The sequence below is a fragment of the Chamaea fasciata genome, unplaced genomic scaffold, assembly GCF_029207755.1.
Source record: "Chamaea fasciata isolate MVZ Bird 193981 ecotype frontalis unplaced genomic scaffold, bChaFas1.0.hap1 SCAF_1, whole genome shotgun sequence".
Taxonomy (NCBI): domain Eukaryota; kingdom Metazoa; phylum Chordata; class Aves; order Passeriformes; family Sylviidae; genus Chamaea; species Chamaea fasciata.
In genome coordinates this window covers 114,366,864-114,394,800 of record NW_027094086.1, presented here as the reverse complement: position 1 = coordinate 114,394,800, position 27,937 = coordinate 114,366,864, and the positions used below count along the sequence as shown (strand labels likewise).

At 39.2% G+C, this 27,937-nt stretch overlaps 1 protein-coding gene across 4 annotated transcripts in view; it reads left to right on the top strand.

Moving 5' to 3' along the window:
• The window catches only part of RARB (retinoic acid receptor beta), a 321,133-nt gene that overhangs the window by 238,034 nt on the left and 55,162 nt on the right, over positions 1-27,937 (top strand). For all 4 annotated transcript variants that reach the window (XM_066194334.1, XM_066194325.1, XM_066194353.1 and 1 more), the window contains one exon: positions 16,129-16,277. In XM_066194334.1, coding sequence (XP_066050431.1) covers positions 16,129-16,277 — 149 coding nt within the window. The remainder of the gene's footprint in view (positions 1-16,128; positions 16,278-27,937) is intronic.

Here is a 27,937-nt window from a genome sequence, read left to right as displayed (position 1 = left end):
TGATTATAGAAAGCCATTTGTGCCTGTAAGATAGAAACAGTGGAAGAAATGGTTGAATTACTGCTTCCCCAAGACCAAAACACAAAACCCTTGCACAAAAAAAGTCAAAAACCAAACCAATCCAAAACAAATTAAAAGAAAACCAACAAAAAAACCCCCCCACCCCACCATAACATTTAAAAAACACAAAAAGTCTCTTGAATCCTGCAATTTTTAATTTTTTTTTTTAAATCTGAATGCAGCTTGATGTAATTCCTGAAGTGGCCGTTAAACCAACTCTGCTGGTTCTCTCTGCCAGGCTGGCGGATGACACAGCAGCACATCAAATAGAGGTGTGTATCTCCTGTGAGAGTTCCTTCCTCTTCCAGTCCTGTACCAGAATCACTCCTCTGCCAGCTGGTGGCTGATACCAAGAGGATTTTAAGGTTCTTGCATGATAAGTGTATGTAACAGCATCTGAGTTGATTTAAGTATTTCACTTGTTCATAAATACCAATTTGGGACAGAGGTGTTCAGGCACAGCACAGCTGTGCCCTGCCTTATGGGGGGTCTCAGAGCCTCCAGCACTTTTGTTCCCCTGTCGGCAGAGCCCAGGGCAGGAAACAGCCTCCTCTGCCACTTTAATTCTCATCTTCTACTCTAAAACTCACAAGACCAGGGTTGCCTGTCTTTCCAAGACTGAACATTCGCTCACACATGAAGAAAAAGGAGTTGGAAATCTGTGTCACAGTGCCATCTGGCGATACCTGACACCCAGGCCTCCCCTTGGGCAAGGACTGTGGATCGGACAGGCAGATGCTTCCCCCAGGACCTTGGATTAAGTGCAGGGAAGTGCCTGTGCCCTCCCCAAAGCTTGACTCTCTCTCGGGATTTTGCACCCCTCTCTGGATTGCTCTAATCAAAGGTCCTAACTTTTCTACAAACTTTCCCTCCTTCACAGAGATCCACCCTCACTGATCCACCAGCCTGCAGGTTTTGGCTTAGGGCACAAGTGGAAGGACTGGCTAAAATGCCATGCATGGGTGAACTTCTTTATTGTTAAGATCAGGTCCTGAGCTTGGGGGTTCTTTCTTTGGTTTTAAGCCATTGTTCATACTACTGCCTTTCAATTTTTGGTCTGAGGAGGTTTTTCCTTTTTTCCCCTCATCTTGCAGAGTAATCCTTAACATTGCTTTGTTTGTTTGAGTTTCCTCTTTTCATTCAGCTGGGGAAGAAATTTTATTAGTTACTGGATGAGGGTATATGTCAAATCCTCCTTAGAGGTTACCTGGAAAGTCTTGGACTTTCTAAAGATCTTTCTGGTTTCACTCCACACTTTGAGCACTAAGTGATCAAACACTAATTGAACATTCTGTAGAATGCAGAACAAATGGCAAATCACCTATGTCTTTCAGTGTCTTTGATCGGGAGGGCTAACAGGGCAAGCTACTTTTCCCAAGTCTTCATCCCCTAGTGAACCTCTGCCTTCCTCTCTCCATTTGGAGAGCACATTCCAACTGTGTTTTTCTAGTTGCACACATAGTCACATGCTATGTAGGTTAGGTATTTGAACTGCTCATCTTTGTATGCTTTGTGTGTATTGCCACATTCACTTCTCTGACACCACACCAAGAAGGATCCATTATCTCCCTGAAGTTTTGAAAAGAAGCCTTCAGCTGCCTGCAAGAAGTCAGAGCTGACTCATATCCTTCTGTGTTTTTTGGTTTTTTCTCTCTTCCTTATCTGAATCCTTTCCTTTCTCTGTGTTTTGGTGAAGTCCTGCAGGACTTTTGTGGTTAAAGCATGAGCTGTGTGTTAGGATGCACTGCATGTCTGGAGGCAGTTTGGGCAAATAGTTGTTCCTTTCTCCCTGAAATGGAGTCCATTATAAACACTGCAATTGTTCACAGGGGCTGTTCTCATCTTCACCAAAATGTGAAAGTAGAGCTCAGTTGCAGCATGGTACACTGGCACTGCCCAGCAATACTGTGTTTGTTATGGTTTTGCTAACTTGAATATTTCTGCAGACCAAGAAAATACTCTGACAAAAAGAGGTTAGGAAGGAATGACGCAATTAAATGAGATTAAATCACAGTATTGGTTTCCTTGGAACACATATTTGGCTTTTTATCAACAATCTTTTCCCCATTTTTCAAATAAACACATATTTTCACATGATAACTCTATTTGAAATATTAATCCTTCCAGGGCTGTGTTACCTTTGTTTCTTCTTCAAAGTCCATTACTATGAAAAGGTTGCTGTTCCTTAGGCTGTTTCAGCTTCAAAAGAATTTTAGGGCCTGGTCTATTGGAAAGCTTGGGGGTATAATTAGTGAAAATGGAAATAGATGCAAGAGAAATTTAGTTCCTGATGTTTTAATTTAGTGTGGTACTACCATGCGTCGTTGAAGAGGATTCTTAAAGGCAAACATAATTATTTCATTATGGTCTTCAGAATGCTTTCATTGGTCTTAATGACAAGAAGCTGCATAAGGAATCATACATTTTAATTAGACCTTCTTATATTTACATCAGATAAATAACAAATAATTGATGAAAAACAAGTCTTCTGAATGGATGATTTCACACAGAGCTCTGGTTACAGTTTGATGGTAAAATATTTCTCTTATTGTTTTGCATTTTAATTATGTAGCATTACTACTTTAGCAGAGATCTCAAAATACTGTTATTTCCATCCATTTCATTAGATTCACAATTTATTTATATGAATCTGAAGAGAGAAGGTGTTTTTCAACATATATACCTAAAAATTGGTTTCCAGCTTTCATTAATTTCATTTTGAATTAATTTCTTAGATACTTTTTTGGTTTTGGTGGTAATCTCCAGTAAAAACTAGTTGGAAGAGGAGTCAGAGCTTTTCCTGTATCTACACAGGAGCAAGTCCTGTCATGATTAACAACCCAAAACTCCTGTAGAATTTAAGAAGTATGAAATTGTAGGACCTGAAGTGGAATTTTTAAAGGAAAATTTGGGTGCATCTTTCTCACCAGTTTTGTTGAAAGTTTTATTCCTTTGAAAATCCTACCGATACCTTTTTATAATCGTGTGTATACTTCTGTGTGCATTTAAAATACCTGTATTTAATTTCTTTATCCCCTTTATTGGACACTCTAATACCAAGAGAAGTTGTCTTAGAGTTTTGCTGTTTATAGGAGTCTTTCCTGTTTGCAAGCTCTCCAGCATTTCATTTTAGTAACAAAACATATTTCACATGATTCATTCCTCAGAGTGTAACAAACGCTAATTGTTGTTATTGATTTTAAATTTCACAACCATTACAAGTAACCCAGATGAGTGGCAGATAAAGAGTAATAATCCATGGAGTTCTGGAAGTGTTTCATGTTTGTCTGTAGTACTTTAAGTGATCAATAGTAACTGCCCCATTGAAACTAACTGCTGTATCAAATAACAGTAAATCAAATGAATGTGCTTACAGATTATTTATTGAAAGCTCTAATTGTTCACTGGGGCCCTGCTTATCTCAGGAAACAATAGAAGGCAGTGATCAGGCAAACTGGTTTGCAAATGCCTGGGGTGCCATGAAACAGCAGGGTCTCCCTGTTCCTGGGTGGTATGAGAGCTTTCCAAAATGTGCCCGCATCGCACTGGGATTGTCTAGTCCCAGGGTAAGGTGGTCAGAAGTGAGTTTTCTCAGAGAGCATCCCTTGAACTCACAGATCACACTTTTTAAAAATTACTGTTTTTATCGATTGTCATCTTTGGAGGACAAACTTGTGTCTGGTGGGTAAAGTGTGGGAAAAGAACTAAGATTTCCCAAAATTTATGACAAGTCTGTGTAATCAGGATCAGACCTTAGAATGGGAAGTAATGGAAAGCATATTGAACTTACTCTGTGGAAAGCTTGCCTAGTTTATATTACAGTTTGGGGCAACTCTGTGCAGCTGTGCAGTTGTCAAACTTGTGCAAATAATAAGAAATTAAAACCAGTGATTTCTAACCAACAACCCTCCACCGCTGATTTTACTAATTCCTTAAGATGGCTGCTCTGCCTTGTCACAGTGACTCAGTGAAATAGTAGTGCCACGGGTTGGAGGTTTTCTGGACCTTCAAGTGAATTGGGTAGTCTTACAGTTTCACAGTTATCTACATTTTTAATAGCCTTGGTGTGTTGGCAATAATACTTTGCTGTGTCTTTGGAATTCTTTGGGTATTGGTAGGAGAACTAAAGCAGTCCTTCAGAAAGTTTGGGAAGGTTGCATTGAATGAACTGTGACAACTGGATAAGTATTTGTAAATATTAGCCTAATTCCTCAGAAAATAATGGCCCAAATCTCTCAAGCGTAGCAAGAAAAGGGGCTTTTTTCCCCCTAAATAAAAAGGGTACATTTTATGAAGCATAATTATAAGCTTAGTGTAATAGTGGATATTCATAATATAAACATTCTAAAATTATTAGAGCACAGTAACCGGACATCTTCTGAATTCTAACCTCATAGGGGGAATGTAACTTCACTTTTTCAGAGTATGTTTTGCCAGAAGTTTCTTGGGAAATCAGGTACCAGGACTGAATGTTGCTTTTTTTGTTCTTTGGAAACAGAGTACTTTCTTTTTGTCATATTCTATATAAAGTACGGCTGACGTTTTTCCTGTTTGCAAGGCAGGGATATTGCAGTCAGTTGTGAGTAGCTTATCTGGGGAAAAAAAGAATCACTGCTGAAGGTAGGTATTGAATAAGAAAGACCAGGTGACTAGGAAATGCTGTTAGCATATATGTGTTTTCCTGAAGTACAGTGTGTGCATATTTTTTCACTTCTGAGTGAGAATAGTAATGACAGACAACATGCAGGTAAAATTATGAGCATTCCTCATTCCAACGGTTTAATAGGAAAATCTACTGCAGGTAGAGAATAGGAAAACAGAATATTGGGAAGTGTGCCCTCCAGTCATGGTACTCATCTTGTCTCCAGGCTCTTATGAATGTCTTATTTTATTGATCTTAGGTCTTCTAGGCAGTGTGGAAGTGTGCTCAGAGCCATAGTCAAGAGAACTGCTACCAGTTGGCTCTGGGACACTGTGCTCCTTCCCAGATTTCAGCTTTTGCTGGACCGACTGTAAGAGGGGCAGAGGGCTGTTTGCCATGTTAACTGCACTGATGGAAAGTTATAAGGAAAAAAAAATCCACAGAACAAAATATTTTATAAACTCAGTGAAGAAGGTGCTGTGAATTACAAGGAAAAAAAAAATTGTTAGTGTCTTAGTTTTCATGTTACCTTCCCCACTGTGTTACCATTTTTGGTCTGGCAGGTATTCAATTAAAAAATACTGAAATTCTGCTCAGGTGAGCATTACAGCTTGGTAAACTCTATATTTCATTTACTCTCTCAAAAGATAGTGGCTAAGTTCTTAAATATACCATAAACTGGAATAACTTACATTAGCATCACAAATGTTGGGGTGAGCTGCTCTTAGTACTGCACTGTCCTAGTCTGGCAGGCTGAGGGGATGAAGGGGGACAGAGTATGTCCCTATTTTAGTCTTGGATGTCGCAAATGTACATGTGCTGTAGGATGTTAGAAAGGTCAAGTTTTGGTCTGACTGTCCTTCTATTTGCAGATAAGCTTAAGTGATGAAAGCCATATTTTTCCTGTTATTGTGTCATGTCTAAATGGAAATAATGGATTGTTTTAATTATACCCCCACAGAGCAGTGATTAGGCTAGTGTAAGGAACAATCTTAACGCTTATTTGGAAAGTGAGTTACATGGATGTAAAATATACATATACAAGCAGGGATAGCCCAGAGGTTCACTGCAGTGATGCTGGGGTGTGGGAGACGTGTACTGGGATATCTGCCTGGTTTGAGAGGCTACCTTTGCTTCTCCCAGTCTACACACTGCCCTGTCCTCTTGCAGCAGGCTGCTGCTGAACAGCAGCAGGAAACTCATGGCTCCATTTCACGGCCTGAGCCTTGCCAGCTTCTGCAAATGGCCCTGGATTGCAGGGGCATGGCTGGGAAACTGGAAGTGTGCTCCTCCCCTCCCCACTCTGCCAGTGTTGGTGACCTCTGGGAAAGGGCCGAAGGGTGGCTGCTTGGGGTGTGCTGGTTCAGCAGGTTTTATCCCAGCTTTGTTGTGGCATGAAACCTTACTTGATAAAGAATCATATCTCTGGGTGGCGTAATGCCAAACAAAGGTCGGCAGCAAGGGCCCAAGAGTGAGATCCCAAGCAAGGAGATATAAAGCTTCAAGTTGTCCACTGCCTTGTTAAAAGGCGAATGCTCTGTGATGGGGCTGTCAGAGAAAAACAAGGAATTAGGCATCCTTTTCAAAGGAAATCAAAACTTAGAATTAGCAAAGCAATAAAAGCCTTCTAAAGTGAAAGCTGGAAACAATACATTTTTAATAAAGTGGGCAGTTACTCTAATTGCTGAACCCCTACTGTTCAATTTCTTTTAGTGCCCTTATTCATTAAATTCAGCATACTTACACTTATTATTTACAGATGTATGCATTTTAACTTGTTTATAGAAACCATGCCTTGCAGAAAGCTGTGGATGGTATAATACTAATTTGTGTTTATTGCTGCCTATAATATGCAATTTTAAAAACAATTAAAGATAGCGGTGGAGCTCATCATTGGAGCCAACCTCCAACTGCCCATGAAAAGTAAAATATTAGCACCGTGTGCTGCCTTAAAAGGTTATAGGCCGTTTGTAGTGAGTTGATAGCATACCCATTAATGAAGAATTTACCTGTTCTTAAGGATTTTAAGCTCAGCAGTCTAGTTTCTAGATAATGTTCTAATGTAACCCATTTAAACGTATGTGATGGAGTTCATAATTGCCCTTGTAAATGGGTATAGAAAGGAGGGTATATAAATCAATTAGTGATATCCAGCAGTGTGGCTGTAATACAAATTAATTGTAATGATAAGCATTTTAACTGCTACTCTACTAACTTGAAGTAGTTTTGATCACTGAATTGGCTCTTGTTGAATCACTCTATTAATTTTAAGGTTTGAAAACACTTAAAGATCAAAATGTTCTGAACTAATGGTCCTAAAATTTGAGAAATGAAATGATATGTAAAATATTACACTTCAAGGCAGTTTTATGGCATTTCCAAAGAGAGCACAATAGTTCTATTTTGTCCGTGTGGTACTGAACAACTGGGTAATAGTATTACATGATTAAAGATATTAAAACACTCCTTTTCTTGCTGGATTCAAGCCACAGCAAAAAGGCATGATGCATAGTGTCATAAGATATGTTGAATATATAGAAAATAAAAAATTTATTTGGCAGACATAGTAATACCAAAAACTAATACCAACTTGGATAGGAGGTAAGTTTTGAAGAATAAAATCATTCCTTTAGAATAATACTCTGAATTATTCTATTTCAATGCTTGAAAAGACTTAAAAATAAAAGTCCTCAAAACACTATAAAACTTTTAATAACTATAAATGGAGACTTTATGACTTAGTAAAATATCTGGATGTATGTAGAGATTATAGCAACTGTTTCATTGCCCTTGCAATTTTCATTTCTTACTGATGATTCTGGATCTGGGTTTTCTCCCATTTATGTTTACAAGAGCCTTTTTTGAAATCAATGGAGTAGCAACACCATAAAACATAACTGAAAAAAAGAATCAGACCTCTTTTATTTTTTAAGTGTTTCTTTCCTTACAGTGTGCCTTTTCTTAAAATTTTTGATCCTGTAGGGAAAGCTCTGAATTTGTTACACCACGTTTGTATCAATAGGCCATAGAAATACACTTCTTTTTCATAAATAAAGAATAAAGGGGTCGGAGTTCTCATCCTGTCTACGTTTGTATCTCTTCTTTGCCTATGCCACTTTATTCCACATAAGGATGTGACCACAGGAATTCACAGGTAAAGCAGCCAGGGCCCCTGAATTGTAAGAAAATTTCATTTTCAAATTTTTCAAAGGAAAATCTAACTTCATGCAGATGATGGCACAATTTTGGTTTAGTTTTTTTTGTTGTTGCTGTTGGTTGTTGGTTTTTTTGGTCGTTTTTTTTGTTTGTTTGTTTGTTTATGTTTTTTGTGGGTTTTTTGTGGGTTTTTTTAGGAAGATCCTGTTTTGCAGTAATGCAGAATTTTCTCTTGAGACTGATGTGGTTTTGCATGGTAACGGACAGGCAGAAAATCACCGACCTGAAAAAACTACAGAGCTAGCATCTTTCGGATGTTTTTCTTCAGTTTTCCATACGATTTATTTTTTTCATTTAACATGTTTTCTTTTTCATTTCGAAGGTAGGCTCCTAATACAAAGTGATGAGCTGCTGCCCTGTAAACTCTGCCTGCCAAACCCTGCGGCCATCCTGTCTCTACTCTTACTTTCACCCTGGCTCACTCATGGTGTCTGCCTGGCCATTTATTTAGCGAGAGACGCTCCTGTTCTCAGTTACTAGCACGTCATTAAGTCTTGCTGTCTTGAGAGTAACACAGGTATAACCAGATGCAGTTCTTGGCCCTGATATAATTAATCCTGACAAGCTTTCTGCTTTCCACATTTGCTCAGGTGTAAATACATCTCTCTGGCTATACGGACACATAAACCCAAATGTAGATCTGCTTTGCTGACATAACTGTTAAAAAAAAAAAATCAGCCTGAAAAGCAGTATAATTTTCTTTGAAAAGGTGATGTTAGTTATACATAGTACCTCAGGGTTTAGTGGAGCTGGTGCTTGAGAACCAGACATTACAAACCTACAGAGCAGCTGCAACCTCCTCGTTGTCCTTTACTGCTAACTGTAGTAAATACCTGTACTCGTAAAAGAGAATGTACTTGCCAAAAGTTGTGGTCCTGCTGGGAGAAGCACCAAAAGTGGTTGCAGTGGCAGCTCCCCCTGTGTACCTGTGGAACACAGCAAAAAGGTGCAGCAGTTTCAGACAAAGGTCTTTTAGGGTGCTTTCTTTGAAATGCCTGACCGTGTGTTGGTGATTTTCAGATCATACATACTCAATTTTTAAGACTACCCTGCTAGATTCAGACTGAACATCTTGGTAGTATGTGAGGCTTGGACAGTACTGTCAAAAGTAGAGGATTTTGTGGCAGTTTCTAGTACTGTTTATGCCTGTGTGGTACACAGTGGTCCACATGCACAGTTGCTGCTGTACTGCCTTCAGGAGAGGATTCAGGGTTTCTCTCAGGCAAATCAGTTCCCTGCCAGGGCACTCCTGTGTAATTATATATATGATGGAAGTCTTATAGAAAGCTGATTCTCAGCTGGTTGCAGAGATCTGAAAATGAAGGCAAGGTTTTATCATCTCTCCCGAGTTCCCTGCTGGCAGCAGCAGTGGCTCTTGGAGGCAGGAGGCACCCAGCCCTCTCCTGTCTCACAGTGGGCAGGGGAGTGGGGTGCACATGCAGACTTGGAGGTGCTTTAGAGCCCCTGCAATAGAAGGACTGAGCACAGACTCAACACATTTCCCAGCTTTGTCATGTATCCCATGTGAAACCTAGGGCAAGACATGTAAGGCTATATTTTGGGGATGCTCCTTAATGCTGTAGACAGCTAGGTTCTCAGTTGCTGTTGAAAATCCCAGTTGGGTTCTGCTTGCATTTTTCTAGGAATTTATGATGCAAGCAAATAAAGCTCTTTCACTGTCAGTGCTTCTGTTTCCTGTCTGTAAAGTAAGAATAGCTCTTCCCTTATCTCACTTAGGTGTTACAAAGGTAAAAATATGAATGCTCATGGATTATTCACATACTGGAATGGCAGGGACCATGCTTGTAGATCAGATAAGCGGAAGAGAGAAGGATCTTTCACACTGCTAAATATGGCAGAACCAGAAGTGGTGCTGGTGTTGCTGTGTGGCCAAGGACAGCAGGGCCTGAGGAGAGTCACTCAGTAAGTCTGTGCAGGAATGTCACTCTGGAAGATGTGCTGGCAAGTGGGGCTCCTGGAGTGCCTTATTAAATACCAGCATAAAGTCAGGTGACTGAATTGCCATGGTTAACTAACGGTTGATGATGATGCCAAATTGTGTCATAGGAGAAAAGTATGTTACAAAAGAATCTCTACTCTTCAGTGAGCAACTGATAGAGATTAATTCAGGGAAAAATAAAATCTGTGAAGAAGTTAGCTGCTAAGTAACAGAAATTATATTACGAGAGTAGAACAGAAAAATAACCAAAAGATAGATGCTGTTGTCATCTGACTTAGAGCAAAAAAACTGGATAGCTTTGCTATGCTGGTAGTAGGATACTAAACTATTTCTTGGCCTTAATCACCTGTTATGAATACAGGTTTCAAAGGGCTATACTCCTGTTTTATGGCCAAGATCAGTATCCACTGACTTATGTTACATGACTCTGCTGGTTAACATTACAGATTTGCAATTGAAACTTGGCAATTTTGTTGATGAAAGGCATGAAGGCATATGATGCAGCTCTCTCTCTCTCCCAGTTCTAAACCGGGCAAGACGCAGCAGAGGAGTGTAAACACTTTCTTTTCTGTCAGTTGACAAATACAACTTGGTGTATACACAGCAAAGGCATTTGTTGAATATGATTTTTTTTAAAATCATACTATAAGTTAAGTCTGTGTTTTATAATTGAAATGCTGCAATAGTTAAAATGAAAGTGCTCTAAGAACGTAGTTTGCAAGTAATGTCTCTCCTCAAGGCTGTGGAGGCCTTTCAGGGTTCATTCTTTCAAACAACTTTTGACTTGGCAGGATCATGATCATTACCATTATTTGAATTGGAGTATCACTGGAAAGTCCTGCAGCGCCAGTTACTGTACAGCACATTCTGAGGCCCTGCCCAAAATAGTGCACTGTCTAAATGTATGAGATGCAGAAGGGTGGGAGAAGAAAATACTGCCCTGATGGTATGTCTGGCTGCAGTGGAGCAATGGCCAAATTTGTACTTGGAACTTCATTGGGGTGAGGCTATCAGAGCAGAGAGTGTGCTTCCCTGCTTCTTGTGCTCTGAGGCGGAGGGCAGAGTTCAGCAGGACCCCTCTTCTCGCAGATGCTTCGGGACAGAAGCCAGCTGTCCCTATCGCTCTTTAGCTGACAAGAGTTGTAGCAGCAAAAGCACTTCAGCTTTAGAGAACTCCTGCCAACTCAGCTGCGCCTATCGGGACTTGCACCTTGTCTGAGATAGTTTTGGCAGCAACAGCCTGTGCCCTTTGCATGGCCCTTAAAGTGCCCTGGGTCTGAGACTCCTTTTAGGTGACCTTGCATGCAGTTTTGTCTATTAGTCTGGTCCTTGCAGACTTCAGACTGCTTCTGAGCTCTGTAACCTTCACCTCTCTTTATTTTAATCGTACTATATGAATCCTGGGCAACACATATTGGAATGTGTTAGATATTCTATTAGCTTTTAAAACAACAGAAAACCTTCATTTTTGATTGGGCACCCTCAAAAAGAAACATGGTTATGGAGTTTCATCTTCTCATGTCCCTGTTGAAAGTAGAATGCCCCTTTTCAGACTAAATGCAGACCAGTAGACTTCAGAGGGTTTCTTTGGCTTTCGTCCAGAATACCACCCGTTTTCTTAAGGACAGTCTGGTAGAGATGCCTGACTTGACTAAAATTAATGCTGGAAAAATTGTAACCAAGAATTAAAATATAATAAATATATTTAACATCATAGCTTTAAGGCAGATATGTGCAGCTACAAAGACATAAATGAAAAAGAAACCCTCAAATGTGGAAAACAAACTTTCTTAGGTACTTCTGAAAATCCTGGTAATAATATCTCAGTCTGAAGTTTTTGTACAGGTATGTTGTGTTCACTTTTAGCAAAAAGCATTCCTTCCTGAACTTTGATGCGTACCCAGCTCTATAAGGAAAGATTTTTAACTGTGGTAATTTGTTCTGTGTTGATTAATATTTGCACATGGCTTCTCCTGAGCCTTTTCCTCGGTCCTCCTACCCTCAGCCCACTCCACCTCCATGCGGGCACCCCCCCGGGTAAAACAACGATCCAGCACAGCAAGTGCCAGTACTGAAGTAGTAGCACAACTTCTTTGCTTGGTGCTTTTTTTCTTTGCAAAGGAGAAAATGGGAGTCTTCCCACAAGGGGAGACTTTGTTTTCCTCTTTCTGTTGTCTGTGATCCCCACCTGTTGTATATATGGTAAAAATATCTGGGACTTATAACCCAGCAACAGTACGCAGCTAGAGTCATGTGTGACCGGGTCAAACACACACTCGCTGGAGGGTCATGGCCAGGTTACTAAGTCAAGGCTGGCAAGTCTCCACGATAATGTTTTCTTTCTCTCTCACTCTTTCTTTTTTTTTTTTTTTCCTTCTCCCCTTGTCTGTCTTCCAAACAAGAGTTTAAAAAAACTCAAACCCTCATAACAATGCAAACTATTTAAGCATGACAAATTCAAAGAAGTTTTTTATTAAAAAAAAAGCTGGGGGGGGAGGCAAAGTCAATGATATTTTGGATTTAATTTTATAGTATAGTTTTATGTGGCACATGAAAGAGAGAAATTTGTATTGAAACAATTGAGACCCACTTTCCCAGTTCCTGGCTCTTTCCTGGAAGATGATTAGAAGCAGACTTTTTTTTCCAGACGAGACATAAAAATTAAATGATCTACAGTATATAGTTATTTTTTCAAATGTTTGGAGGCTTATAAATAACTTCTACAATCAAATGCACACATACAAGCAGCAGAGAATCTGGTTCTAATTACTTGTACTTTAGTTGAACTTTGGCGTTTCCTTTGACTTTCTGCCTAATGTATGTGAGCTGAGTGCCTTGCACTCCTGCAGTGAATTCACAAAAAAAAAAAAAAAAAAAAAAAAAAAAAAAAAAAAAGCAAAAAATCCAGACTCTTGTTGGTGCCAACAAAAATGAGGGTTAACAGAATGTTTTGACCAAATGCAACACTTTGCTATTCACCCTAATTAGCTGAAATTGCTGCTTCCCATCAGGGACCCTGAGCTCAGTATTCAAAATTCCCTTGAGGCTATCCAGGAAATGCCATTTGCTTTACAACTTCTTATTCTTTTAAAACTCAACTGTCCAAAGTGTGCATTAACATGCAAGCTTTATAATCTAAGCTTCTAGGAGAACATGAAACATTTTGCAGTGCCTGCCTGCTTCTAGTTGGTCTCAAAATAAAATACCTTCTTCATCTGTCAACACGGTTTAGCTGGCAGTAAATTAGCTCTCAGAAAGCACGCTCTGCTTTTAAAGATCTTATCTGCTACTTTATCTAACCTTTAGAAAAATTTCAGACATCTTAGGAATTGTGAAGTGACCGATTGTTTGAGAGTCCCTGTGTGCTTAAGCTGCATTCAGGTGTTGGGTGACAGCAGCGATGCTCTGTTGTCTCAGGTGAGTAGGGATCCTGAAGTGTCACATCCCAAAGGACAAGAAAGCAGAGCATGGCAAGAAGTTCCATTTTTTTATTCTCTTTTTTCCTCCCCTTGAATTCTTCCTAAAATTGTAGGACTGCTTTAAAAATGCTTCTGGAAAAGTCAACTGTCCACCCCCCATCCTTTCTTTTTTTCCTTGTTGCTTGTGTGGACATGCATAGAAGAAATCAGCTTCTGCCATCATGCATCCATTAGCTGTCAACATGTTGCAAAAATAACACTTAATACCTGCTGAGCACAGGCACTGCATACTTTTTCAAGCAAAGAGTTACAAAAGCTAAATCCAAGGAAGAATAGTAAGTCAGAAACTGGAGTAAGAGTCAAGCACAGCTTGAACCTGGGTTCAAGCCTTCTCCAGAAAACTGCACACCTTGCCTTTGATGAAAAATGAATATGCCCAAACTAGGTTTTATTATACAAAAAACCCCAAAACACCAGCAACAACCCCCCCCCCCCAAAAAAAAAACCCAAATAAAAACCCCCAAACCTACCAACCAAAAATCCAAACTCTCTAGACAGTTGTTCAGCTAATGCAAGTATAATTTTTAGTAGCTTAAGTCCTTTTAGTGGCACATGTTTATGGGTGTTTTTGGGAGGATCTTCTGATTTCCATTGGCTCCTTCCTTATTTCAAATTGTCCTGAAAAATATTCTCTACCAGTACCTTCAACACTTCACTTGCTGATTCTGTTGTGTATTTATCAACTGAGTTGTTTGCGTAATCTCCTCTGGGTATCACAAGCTCCTGTTGTTTCTACAGTGCTTGACAGACCTCTCTGGTGTACAATACTGTTTGTGGTTGGAACACTATTGGATGCTGGTGCTTGTTTAAGATGAATTGATGAATAAACAAAAGTGTATTAGTATTATTCCTGAAAGGCTGCTTTCCCCAAACTGAAATCACAGAAGGATTGCAGGAGCACAGTTGTTTTATTGGATGACACAACCTTGTTTTCCCATGGGGAGCCTAAAAACTGCCTTTTAGGTGGACTGGGAGAGTTGAATGAGCTAATACAAAACACATTGTCTGCTGGTATTGGAGTTTTAAAGCTAAAATTTTATCATTCCTTAGACTCATTGGAAGCCACCATAATTCATGTACAAGCATGAAATCAGACAAGGAATGTTTGTGGCTTCTCAAGGGCATTTGATGAATCTAACTTTAATTTAGAAGTACTAATAGATTATTGATTCAAGCAGGGTGGCTGTGCAGAGATCAATAACAGTGCACTCTCTATCTCTCTTAAATACCAAAAATTACTGTTGAAAAGAAATTATCATTCTCACATGAGTTTTCATTAAGAAAAAGCTTCATTAAAGTTTTCTTGGTGCAGTAAGAACACGTAGGTGTTTGCCAAGTTCAGCTTATTTAATACTGGAAAAAATGAGTATAGTTCTGGACATTATCTTAATGTCACAATTTATGGAGCCATGTTATTTTACTTATTTTAGTTTTCTGTTTTATCACAGCCTCCTTTCTGTTAGATATATAAATAAATTGCAAAGGTATTTCTTTGCTTAGATCAGAGCCTTTAATACTTTGCTCTAGCATTTCTTTTCTTCTCAAGTCTCTGTCCTTGAAGTTGATACTAGCTTAACCCAAGGAAAAATGGGAGAAAGGGGCCCTTCTCTCACGAGTAATCAGAGGTTGCTTCATGTGCTGTGATGCCCACTGTGAATTTGGCAACACATGGGCTGACAATGAATCATGAGTTTAATACAGATGTATCATCATTGTAATGTGAAAAATATCATGTACAGTAAATCTTGTCTAGGGTTTTTCCATTGAGTAATATTCTTATTCTTTAGGGCCTGCTGTTAGTACTCTGGAGATATAGCTCTGCTGATAGGGCCTAATATTTCTGGATAGATCTGAGTTCACAGATCCTGTCATTCCTGTATATCTGTTGAAAAGTTAGAGGGATTTATCTGAGAAGCAGCAGATGACTAGGTGAGACATGAAAATGTATTGCACATCCACAATAAACCTGAGGAATGATGACAGCGTATCACAGAAAACTAATGCAGATGTTTTGGAAAGATGTAGTTCACATGTCTTATCTTGTACCATAGAGCTTTCACGTCCTTTCCCTGAAAGGGGTTACTGGCTTTTCAACAGGCTCAAAAACAAATGACCATCTAGAAATATTAAGGCAATAAAGGGATGTGGGGCTCATAATATATAAGTAGCTTTTTCTCAGCAAGGTTTCCTGATGTTACAGGTCCTAGGGTAGGTAAGGAAGTGTTGCTGGATTGTGCTAGTTTTGCAGACTTAAAAAAAAAAAAAAAAAAAAAGACAACTTGTTTAGGTAATTTTCACTTCAGGTCTCACACTCTTTACATATATCCTGATATGTGCTGCTATCCTGCTAGGTCAGAATTGTATGCTGGAGATGTTACCTTTTGTAGAAAAAGGCAAGAGATTAAAAAACTCTCTGAAGATCGCAGTTTCCCTTTAAAGGCTGTTATCAAACCTGCACACGTGGATGCTACACAATTCCATAGGCCAAAACCAGAACATGAGCCCAAAGTTGTCCTTTTTGGGAGCCTGGTAAGATTCATACCCTACATCTAAATTACTGGATACTTTAAAATATACTTTTGAGGCTGTAGGATGTAGTCCTGTCATTATTTATCTTGCTTGGCTCCCTTTAAATTTTACTAGGAAAGACAAATGAATGTTTATTATGGAAAGAAAGGTATGGGCCAGTTTGATACTTACAATATGGTTATATATAGTAATTTATTCAAAATTATGATGAATCATTCAATCTTTTTTTTTTTCTTTTGTAGCAGTTGAAACTCAGAGCACCAGTTCTGAGGAACTTGTTCCGAGCCCTCCTTCACCACTTCCACCCCCTCGTGTTTACAAGCCCTGTTTTGTTTGTCAAGACAAGTCATCTGGATATCACTATGGTGTCAGTGCTTGTGAGGGATGTAAGGTGAGTGCCATCATCTCCCTTTCCTTTTGTAGGGCTGCATTTCATCTTAGGAGAGGGATAAAGCAGCACAGTTTGATATGACTTGATTGTCTTCAAAAGACAGCTGTAACTTTCTGGCATGAATTAATTCTGATTCATGACTAAAGACAAGTAAATTACTATAATTTTTGGAATTAATTCCCTTCATAACTTCTGCCAAATATGTCTTTCAGGGACTTCCTTAAGTACTGACTTGCATGAGAATGTGGTCATAGATGTAGACATAAGCAAAGAATAAGCGGAAAACTTTTTGAGACTCTTCATTGTATGTCTGTAGGTCAGATATTCCCTGAGATCTCACATGGCCCTTGGCTGCTCTTGCCCTTTTTCTGAGTACTTCTACCTCTCTGTACCCAGGGGGTGGAATCTGGGACCAGGATCTGATCATCTGGAAATTCTTGGTGTAGCCTCTAGCTATGTAATTAATCTCAAATCAGTTTGGGAATTTGAGGATTAGCAGGTTTGTATTTGCAAAATATAATCTGTCAGACTTCATTGCTGGCACATCTGCCAGCTGCCTTCCAGTGCTGCGGTTGTCAGAGCATGAATTGATGACTGTCCATAGGATGCAGTAATAAAACACACCACTCAAAAGTAGAGAATGTCTGAAGACACCCAGCAGAGAAGCAACCTCAGCTACACCATGTTTGTGTGGCAATAATTGAAGGTGTGCACACAGTGGGCACTTCCATGCATGCAAGGAAGAAGGTAGAGTGGAAAATGGTAAAGAATGATATCATAGGGCAGATGCTCTCACAGATAAATTTGTTAGCATAGCCTAGTGCAATGATCTTTCGTAACAGTTAAAGAAAAGACCTATGATATTCATCCTTTAGCTTAAAATAGATGTGTAGTGTTTAGTACAGTACTAATGCATGCTGAAAATGTGACAGGTGCTATAGCCATATATATAAAGTTCTTAGAATAAATTAACAAAAGGCATTTTGCTGGTTTATTTTTGTGAAATTACATATTTTTCAGATAGTTAGCCATTTTTACTTTATCCTTTGAAACTTCAACTTCTTCCATGCTAGTGGCCTTTTGTTCTTGCATAAAATATCATAGTCCTGAGTTTGTGTCATTAGACAAAAAACTAAAGGATTGAAATCTGGCTTCCCCCCTATTGTATAACTGTAGAGACTGAATTAGTGAAAGTAACGTCTTTATCTTATCTCAGTTTTAGAACCTCTTTCTAGTTTTGAGGTTTTTCTTGGATGCCCTGTCAGTGGGGTTTTTTTTTTGTTCGTTTGTTTGTTTTTTTCTTTTAGATACCACAAAACTGTCAAAGTTTAGCTGCTTGTTAAGAAGAGCTATGGAAAGAATATGCTGTAGCTAATTTCCTTAAGTAGGAAATCTCATTATTCTCAGATGCTAACATGAAAAAGCTGGTAGTGTAACTTGCTCACCCACATAACCTCTAAGCACAGACATAATTGCAGACCATGGCAGAAAGGTCACGTGTCCCTAAGAATTAATTCTTTTTAAAAAATATGCAAAAATACACTGTAGGACTTTCACTGGCCTACTGCAGAGCATTTTCATAAATAATTAAAACAAGATCTCAACTTGAGATCTTACATGAGGAAATCCATCTTGTAAATGTGTTAGCCATTACTCAACAAGAACAAAAATATTATCTTCACTTATTTGCTAATTTGCAAGATGGGGTAATTCAGCACGTAATGATAGCTGATGTTAACAGAAGAAGAAAAAAGAATTAGTTACACACAAAACCTCTCAGTCCATCAGAAAAAACCAAGATTCTAAAGTAGTAACTTGGCTGCTTGAGACTGGTGATATTTGGGTTTGTTGATGCTAGCTCTGCAACAGGTTGGAGTAAGGTTTCATGGAATCTTTTCCATGGGTTGAATCAAATTCCTTAGCAAATGCTAGAAAATGGCAAGAACATGATCAACCACAGATCCCTTTGGTGGACAGTCAGGTGCTACATTTGCTGTTGAAAGTTGTCTGAGCTTTCAGCTCAACAGAAGTGGTGAGCTGGATGTCAGCAGAGAGCAGACAGCAGATTGCAACACCAGAGGCCACCTCTGAAACCTGTGTTGCCAGTTTCCGTTCCTTCTCTGAAGAATGTTACCCTTTTCTCCTGAGCCATTTTTCACTGTTTGGTTTATTTTTCTTTTCCTTCACTTTTAAGCTTGCTTTCATACTGTCATCAGCTGTTGGTCCTGTACTTCAAGAAAACTACCACCTTGAACTTCTGATTTGTACCCATACAGGCTTCTGCCTTTTCTCAAGTCTACTTTCACCCTCTGTTCTCAGTATCAGTTCTTCATGCACCTCTTTTCCTTCCAGCCTTCTTCATACAAAAATTAACCAGTTGCTTTGCAAGTTTCAATAAGCACTGAGAACTGAGCACTGCTGCTTGAGGAAGACTCCCTTCCTGTAGATCTCTGCCTTTCAGCTGAATAATCTAAGTTTATTAGAGAGCTTGTGTTTCACTTGGCTTCTGCTTCTGCTTGGTATGAAGCTGCAGCTTCAAGCTGATTCTCTGGTAAATTGAGGGAGCAATAATAATAATAAGGAAGAATTGGTGTTACAGATTTTTTGTGTAGTTAGGAAACTCTAATTCATTACCCCTTTGCCTTGAAGACACATTTCCATGCAATTTCAAAGAGCTCTGTTTTCTTCAACATTTGTCACTGAAGTTGACCAGCATATTCAGAAGCTGTTGGGATGGGGAGAGGCAATCTCATTCCATAAGAAGCTAGACTAAAATATCAGCTAATCCCTTTATTTCCCTTTTCATCTGGCCCTGTTGCAACTTTCTCCTTTTTCACTTCTATTTTCCCTTCTTTCTTCATCGAATTTGCAATCTCCATTCTGTGATGTTAAATCTCAAGTTCACTCATTTTTTTTCTCCTGCATTTGCACCTTCCTTAGTTCTGAGGTCCTTTTCTCAAGTCTTATCTTTTTTTCTCTTCTGACTTCATTTACCTTTCACTTTGAACTCCCGGCAGTCTTGTTTCCCAAGGGAAACACAAATGGAAAACTCTCCTCACATCATATTTATCTAATTAAGACCCTAATCTTTTGTTTCTCTGTGCTGGCTTTCTACTGGTTTTCTTCTAGTTTTCTCTCTGTTTCCTTCTCTTTTGCCTTTCTCCTTCGAGTTCCAGTGAAGCTGCTGCCACAGTGATCATTATTAGTCATCATCTAATGCAAGGAACAGTTTTCTGTCCTCCAGGTTTGGGGTTGATGGCTGCCTTTCTAGGCTTTCATCAGGCTTTCTTTTTCTTGGCTTTCAGGACCCTTTCCTTGCTGGTTTTTCAATATCTCCTTAAATGGCTCTTTATCCACTTCCTGATGCCCTTCCTCAAGGTTCAGTTCTTTGGTTTTCTATTTTAAAAAGCATTGTTTACTGACCTCTTTTTATGGTAGACCAATGGGGGATATCATGGCACTAGTCTGCTTATAACAGGTGCATTTTTAATTAAGACTCTTCTAGCCAGGAGCCCTTGGAGAGCTGTGGATGGTGGCTATGACCTTGTGATGTTCAATTTGGGACACACTGCCCTGTAAATTTTATCTTCCCTCAGCTGCCACCAACCCATGGATGATTTCCAAAGTACCTTTATCTTTGACTTTTCCCCTCCCATCTTTCCCTGGTGTGTCATCTTGCTCACTTCACTGCTACCTTGGACACAAAGTTCATGAAGACAGAACTTTCCATCCTCTCTTTGTGTCGTCACCAAATATTGTGTCAGTTCTTTCAGACATCCTGTCATGATGACATAATTTCTGATCTGCAGATTTTACCCTATCTGTTGTCATTTTTCCTCCAAAATCTGAGAATCTGGCTTCAGCTGCCTTCATTATCAAACCATTGCTGTGGTTTTCTCACATGGGATTGGTGCCTTCTCCTGTCATCCCTTCCTCTTTTCATACTCACTGTCATCCTTGGTTCTTATTTTTTCAGATACTTAGGAACAACATCCTAACCTCCTTTGCCAAATACTTTAGTGACCTTGCTGTCTTATTCATTACTGGAGTTTTCAGTACTGTGCTGTAGCAGGAAGACTGTTCTGTGGCTTGTATTGATATACTAATCATTTAAGGTTTTTAGAGCATGGAGTATTTCATAATAGGCACTTGTGAACCACAGTGAGAATTTCAAAGTGATTAAAAAAACCCCCAAAAATGTCCTTCTGTGTTTATTTCTGGGTGTTAACGCAAAACACAAAAGTGTATGTGCCTCATAGTTGGTCATTGGCTTTCTGTATGTATTAAGAGTTTCAAAATCAAACTGATCTTCACAGTGTACTTGTATTTTGTTAGAAAAATTCCATAGACTGTTCTGCTATTTATGTGTAAAACAGCACATTGACAATATTCAGCTTATTTACAACTTTTCGGTTTTGTAAACGGCATGGCATTTCAGAGGTGGGTTTTGGAATCTACCCGTGTTGTTTCATTACCTCAGTTACAGACTTCTGAGATCTTTCTCTTTTTTCCCCCCAGTCTCTCGGTGTTGCTAGATAGCACGCAAACAAATTCCACCGAAAATGAGCAATTTGGATTTATCCAGCTGGTGCAAGTGGTTATAGGGCTGACTGTCACCAAACTCTCAGCTCTTTGGTCCTGACTTGAGTCGTTGTTGTAGCTGGGTTTGCAGAAAGGGGGAACTGAGAGTAGTGGTCTGGATTCCTCACACAATGCCATCATTGTGCGGGTGAGGAGGAGAAGCTGGTGTTCTGGCAGCTTCAGCTGTCTCTGAAAGCCTTGTCTCTTGTTCTGGGCATTTAAAAGACAGCATTCCTCTGCTGACAGTCCTGCCCGGATTACTGGCTTGAATTCGGTAGGCAGCGAAGTTGCCTAGAGCACTTTCATGGGAGAACACAGTGCAGCATATAAGAGGGTGGGTTTACGGTCCAGCAGTTTTGTCTGAATGATGAAGATGCCTCTCTGCCTGTTATTGATGCTAACAGACAAAAATGTAGATAAATCTGCTTCAGTACTGAGTGATCCCAAGTTGGCTTTTATCATAAAATAAGGATAGCTTTCCTTCCATCAGAGTTTTCATATAGAATCACATCTAATGTGAGATCGTTAAATTAAAAGGGTAGCCACATTTAATACATTTTCAAGGGTCTTCAGCTGTGAAAATACGCCTATTTGTTTGACATATTCCTGACTCAAATATATTTTTTTATTGTGGCAAAGACTTGAAGCAGTATGAAAAAATTGGCATTGACATAAACCTTGACATTTAAGTCTGTAATTTTGTAGGACTGACTCCCCAGAAAAGATAAGATACACACAGGGGGAAAAAAAAAAAAAAAAAAAAAAAAAAGAGAGAGAGAGAGAGAGAGAAAATGAAACAGTTTTTGCTTCATTCAAATTTGTTGTTAAGCTTAGGATGTTAATCTTAGGAGAAAAGCTGACATTTTGTTACAGTTTTAACTTAATCACTTACAGATGCAGTGCGAGGCAGTCCCACCACTCAATTTGAGGCCCAAAATTACTTGCCTAACTTTGAAGGTGGGGCTTTCTGCAGTCTATTAAGGGAGAGAGAAGCTTCTCTGGTTGCTGATTCAAAGCGTCTAAATGACATCTGCTCTGGGTCACCCTCTAGAGCAGCCTGTCCCCATGAGCCTTTGGGTTAGGTGCCCAAGCACAACTGTGTTAATGTTCTCTGATATGATTATGTCCCTCTGGATGCTGAGGGGCTTGGGGTTTCCCTGTTGCAGGCCATGAGTCCCTGATAGCACTGGTACAACAACTGGTTTACAAAATGCTACGCAGAGACAGAGAGAGAGGAACTAGCTTTCATTTTGTTTGTTTGAAATTTGATGACAAGAATGTTATTTCCACCCTAAATGATATCATGATTCTATGATATTATGCTTTGGTCTGCGAGAAATGTTGCTGAGAGACCTAAAATATTTTATGAATTGTTATAAAAAAGTTCCCTTTGTGGAACAGTGTCCTTTGGGACAGATGCCTTTTCCTTTTAATAATGTCTCTTACATCATGTGAGAACAGATTTGCATTTTCTTAGGCAGTTCTGGGATTGTGGAGGGATCTTAAGCTGCAGCTCTTTTTGATAACACCACTCTTGCACATGTTAGCTTCTAGCTATAATATAATTATGTTTAAGCCTATATTTGTGCCCCTTTACAGGGAATTAAGGATCCAGACATAGAATTTTCTCAGCTATTTAGCAATAAAAAAATAAAAGCACACTTCATAAAGCCAGCTAACTAACATTCCATGTATTTGTTTGGCTTTGTTTTCTCAGCATGTTTTAATCACCTTCAACTGAAACAAAAAGTAAGAAATCTAAACTTGAAAATATGTGCAGGGTATGATTTGTATCAGGAAAAGAAGTAACACTGTTTGCAGCAATGCAGTGGGAAAGCTTCTGTTGGTTCAAAGAAAAATATAGATCAGCTTGAATGATCAAGCTGTATTTGTCTCCATTTAGGCTGTATTAGTGACAGTGCCAGCAGTAGAGATGCGTGCTGTCATCCATGCACAGCTGTGAAAAATTCCTTAAATCACAGAAAATTGCTCCTAGTTTGTTAAATCAACAATACTTTTTAGAAGGTGAAGAATGTATTTCAAAATACATTTCTGCATACTATTAATATAATCTGTTCTTAAACTCTAAGCACTTTGCAGCACAGCAACATTCCAAGCCATTGATTTGAAGAAAGCAGTGCCATATGCAGAAAGACACTAAATGAGTTGCAACTGCTTTAAATGTGGTACTGAAAACCTGGAAATTTTATTCATTTTGTGCTATCAGAGAAGACCTGATTGTTTTAATGCCGTCCTTGAAATTTTAGCTTTTCAAATAACAAACCCAGGAAGGTGCCTTGTGAAAAAAGTGGTATCTAGTTCAGTAAGTTCTTAATTATTTTTGTTTGTTGGTTTGTTTGTTTGTAAGATCAAACTTTTGACAGATCCTGAATTTGTTTAAAATTTTTTAAGATGAGGAAGGATATATTAGTTGGAAGCACTCTGAGACCAAGCAAACATGATAAAATAGGTGGGATCAGGAACAATTTTTTTTTTCTTACCAGGTTTATTCAAATCTCTCTCTGGGCTGTGTGTATGCCATGAATGAAGCAATAAAATTACTTGCTCACCATGACAGATAGCGAAAATGTAAATTGTGTTGTGTGCCAAATATGCTTTGGACCCAGGTCGTGGGTTGTAGCTCAGCTGCTCCTCTGCACTGGCTTCTGGAGCAGAGATGGACAGAGAGCAGCAGTGTCTCTGTGAGGGTACAGCACCTACATCCACAGCTAATTTTCCTCTTACCCTGCCTGTTGCCTTGTCATAGACCAGGGTTTCATCTTAAGCTGTGAGAATAGTTGCTTTTTACTGATTACTGTAATTTTTTTCTGGCAACCATGCTGGTACTATAAAAGCACAGAAATTATCCCAAATTAACTTTCTAACTGTGCTAACCCCGCTGCTCTACTTATTTATGAGCATAAGGGCTGATATCCTGTGGAAACAGGAACTGGAAAGTACTCTCTTATTTTCCATGAGCTGTCAAATAACGATGTATAATTGTTTAGCTTAAATTTTGCACTCCCTTCTCTCATAAAATTCCTGATACCATCAGTGAAGACTTTCTCAAAAAAGAATAGCAATGTCTGACTCTTGAACTATGGTGTGTTGGTGACCAGCCACATTTTGGGACACGGCTTTGCCGTGCTGTGTACCTGGAAGGTTTCTGGTAGCAAGTGGCGTTCCTGCTGCAGGCAGGCATCTCCTGTGGACAGTTTGGGTACAACTGTCCTGTTTCAGAGGCCAGTAGGAGTTATCTAAGGTAGATGTGGACTTTCCCATTATATGCCAGTAAGCCACAGTGCTGGTGACTTATTCACAAGTGCATTTCCTAATATAAATGTAGCCTTCATGCCTGCTGACCTTGCATATCCTTTCAGGGCCTTTGGCAACTAACTAGTCCGTAACAATTACAGGTTTTTTTTGTTGTTGCTATTATTAATAAACTAAAATTGTTGAGTCTTACTTCTACCCAGCTTTCACCTGCCCATAGCTGTTGTGGCTTATTAGCAAATGGCTGAGAGAGCTTGGGCTCTCACCAGATCAGTAATGTGTATGTGGTTTACAAAACCTTCAGCAGAATTAAGTAAATTATATCCATGTGTAAAAGTGCTGTCTATGCAAATCATGCCATGAGGTACCAACCAGAGATGCCAGAAGCAGGTGGGCTGCAGTTCAGGCTGGCACCTTGCCTGCTGAGAGGTCCCCTGGTTTGCATGCAGGGAATGTGGAGTGTGTTTTTATTTTCCTGTCATAGGTTCTGACAGGTTTTACTTTTTCAATTTTCTTCACTAGAAAGCGGGTAAAACCTTTTATTTTGTTCTCGTCTTGTCAATCTATTTCATACCTCTCCATTAGTGTAAGGACCACATGTGGCTTTTAATTATAGTTGCAGAGTACAGGCTGTTCTGTGCACACTCTGCAAATTGTACAAGTGTAGGAAAAAATGCAGCTTTCCTCTATATTTAACACAAGATTTTAGAATATGATCTTTAAAAGTACTGTTTGCAGATGTAATCCAGCAAATAAGGAAAGAGGGATATCAGAGCAAACATCTCAGAAATTAAATACTCTGAGATGTTCTGATAACAGTGCTAGCCTTTTTTTTTTCTTTTTTTTTTTTAGTATGCCATATTTACACAATTACAAATGTATAAAATTACAATAAACTGGCTTTCATTTTCTAGCTCTGGAACTTAAAAAAAAAAGTCTGTTTAATGAGAAGTTGACGGAGAAGGATATACAATTGATTTGTTGAATTTAGATTTAGGATAGCTTGCTGCATCCCATAAGAAAGTGCACTTTCTTATGTTAAGAAAATTAAATGTTTTTCCTGTTGGAAAAAAGATTAGAATAGTTTGCCAAGAGTAGTTCTGGCTGAGTGTGATTTTGGGTACTGGTGAGATGGTTGAGGTCACCGCTATTCTTGCTTTAGGCATCTTTTCAAATTGTAGTTTGAATTTTTCTTAGCAAGTACCTAAAGACTTTCTGATTGGCACATCTTAGAGAAGTAAATCCAAAATTAAGGGGTTTCGTAATGGTAGAAAATGGAGTTAATCATTATCTAATTCTGTTTGCACTTACTTATTAAGTAGATATCCAGGTGCTCTTTGTTTGCTACAATTTTGAAATTTACTTTGAAAGATACACATATCTATAATATCTGGATATTGTAAACCATCAACCAGTTTGTAAATGGTCAGCTTCCCAATTTGCAAAAATACTTAGTCCTTGGAAAGTCGCCTTCCATCGCCATCTCCACTTACTGACTGACCTGATAATGGAAACAGGTTCTTTCTAATCCCGAATGAAGAGTTCCTTTGAGAAAATTTCCTAGAGGGGTATTTGCTTTAGATTCTTCTGGAAATGGAGTGCAATTGAATTTCCACCATGGATCCCAGAGCTGTTCAGATTTGTGGAGCTGGTCTTTGTCTGTGCTGTAGCAGAAAAGACAACTGGATGTAATTTTCCAAGCTTCAGTATTTCCAATGAAGTCAGCTTTAGAGATTCTTTATTCAATTTGTTTATTATATACATTCTTCTTTTTCTTCACCCTGTAAAGCAAAACAAATGCCTTACTAAAAAAAATTTCTTTTACTTTTGAGTACCCATTCAAAAGAGCAGAAAATGGCAAAATTGAGATTACAGCTGTGTGCCTGTCTTTCCCTCTTTGTATCCAGATTGTACCGGAGTCTTGAAATATGGATACCTTGTCTCCTGAGAATCATGTAAATTACATACATGTTGTGTTCTTCTTCCTGTTTCTTTTTATTCTTATTATTTCAGTGGAACTTCCCATATACAGGGGACACATCTAGGTGTGACACCTGTACATCTCAGTACTCCAGTTATGAAAATTTGTAGTGTTAAATAAGTCATGTACCCAGTTCTGTAATTGGTACTTTTGGTATGTTGGCATGGAAACTGTTTAAGTGGTGTGCTGCTGCAGCTGGTTTGCCAAATATTCAGAGTCCGCACTCATAAATTGTTCTTCTTTTTGATAATAAGCAGGAGCCCCCACAGTTTCCACAGCTCAACTCAGGAGACAGCTGAGAAGTAGAAAAACATTTTTGTATATAAACTCCCTTATGATTTCATGTGGCCATGCTTAAAATTTCTCATTTAATATATTTCAGTGGGAAAAGTTACTATGCAATAAAAACTGGATCATAATACTTATATTTTAGAGGGAAAAAGTATATTGTTTCTGGATCCCCTGTCTAGAATAATGGATACATAAATTATAAGGTGAGACACAGTTGTAAGCAGTGCCAAAAATGTAGATTTGGTTGGCTGTAAATGCAGTGATTTCACTCCAGCTATTCAGAACCCAGTGCTGGAGGGGAGAACCAGCACCCCCAGCCACTGCACATGAGCAGGGTCTGCCATTGCCTGGCGTCAGGCAAACTGATCAAATGCTTATGAAGCAAGTTTGTTCTCATTTTAGAGTCTCTTTAAAAGCGACAATTTAATGGGACCCATTACTGTCAGCTGTGGCCAGTTCCCTCTCCCTCCTCCCAGGCGCTTAACAGGGAAAGCAGAGATTTATAGCTGTGGTGTAACCACTCCAGTGGGCTACTGTTCACTCCTCCTGCGAGTGTCCTTGCTGGCTGCTCTCCAGATGAATCTTCCAAACAGGAGAGATGTCTTCCCTGTCTCTGGAGTGCTTGCCTTGCTTGGAGCCCTGTGCACCTGTGATAAATATTTATGCAAATTATTAGGTCCTTTGCTTGTGCGCCGTGATCTTTACATGTTTTCTGCTGGTCCAAAAAAGTGGCAGTGCTCCAGATTTAGCAATATTTAAGCAGAGCATGTAATAGAGAGAGAACTGCAACCCATCATTTTTTAAATGAATGAGCACAAACATTTTTTACAAGTTTTTTGGATCAGGGGATCAAGGCATTTCTCAGATGCTGCTGCAAATGGTCTTGCCCTGTCCACATTTGTTGATACTAATGCACAGTGGTTGTTACACAAGTGAAAACTACATTTTTTTTTAAAGGAAAGAAAAGGGAGTGTTAGGTAAACAGAAGAGATGCAAGCACAGCATCCAGGAACCAAATGGATGAACTAACTAAAAAGACCTTTTATCTTACCCTAAGTCCATGTGATTTTCGTAAACTGAAAGAATGATCGTCTTGTGATTATATGAGCTCTGTGCTTGAATTTGGCCATTGATTGAAGTCTGGCAGGGGAAGGAGAAAACAGGAAAACATCTTGCTAAGATTTTCCTGTGTTAGATTAATCAGCTCCAGTTCATTCACTCATCTCTGAAAGGTCATGTTTTCTTGTCGTCAGAGTTGCCCAGTCTGAGACTCTCCCTTGCTTACCCCACAGCATGGCTGAATGATCCACCTGGCAAGGTGGATGCAGCACTGCATTTGTCCTAAAAGCTGCAATGCTTTTTCAGCATCTTAGTGTGATTTGTGTTGGGGTTTGCAACAAGATGCAAACACTCTGATCAGTGTTACCCTAAAAGTCTTTATTGCTTGGAGGAACCAGTCAGTTGATTCCTCTGGCTCTGTTTCTGCAGTTGCTAATCCCTTGCACTGGCACAGACTGTATTTCATCCACTTTTT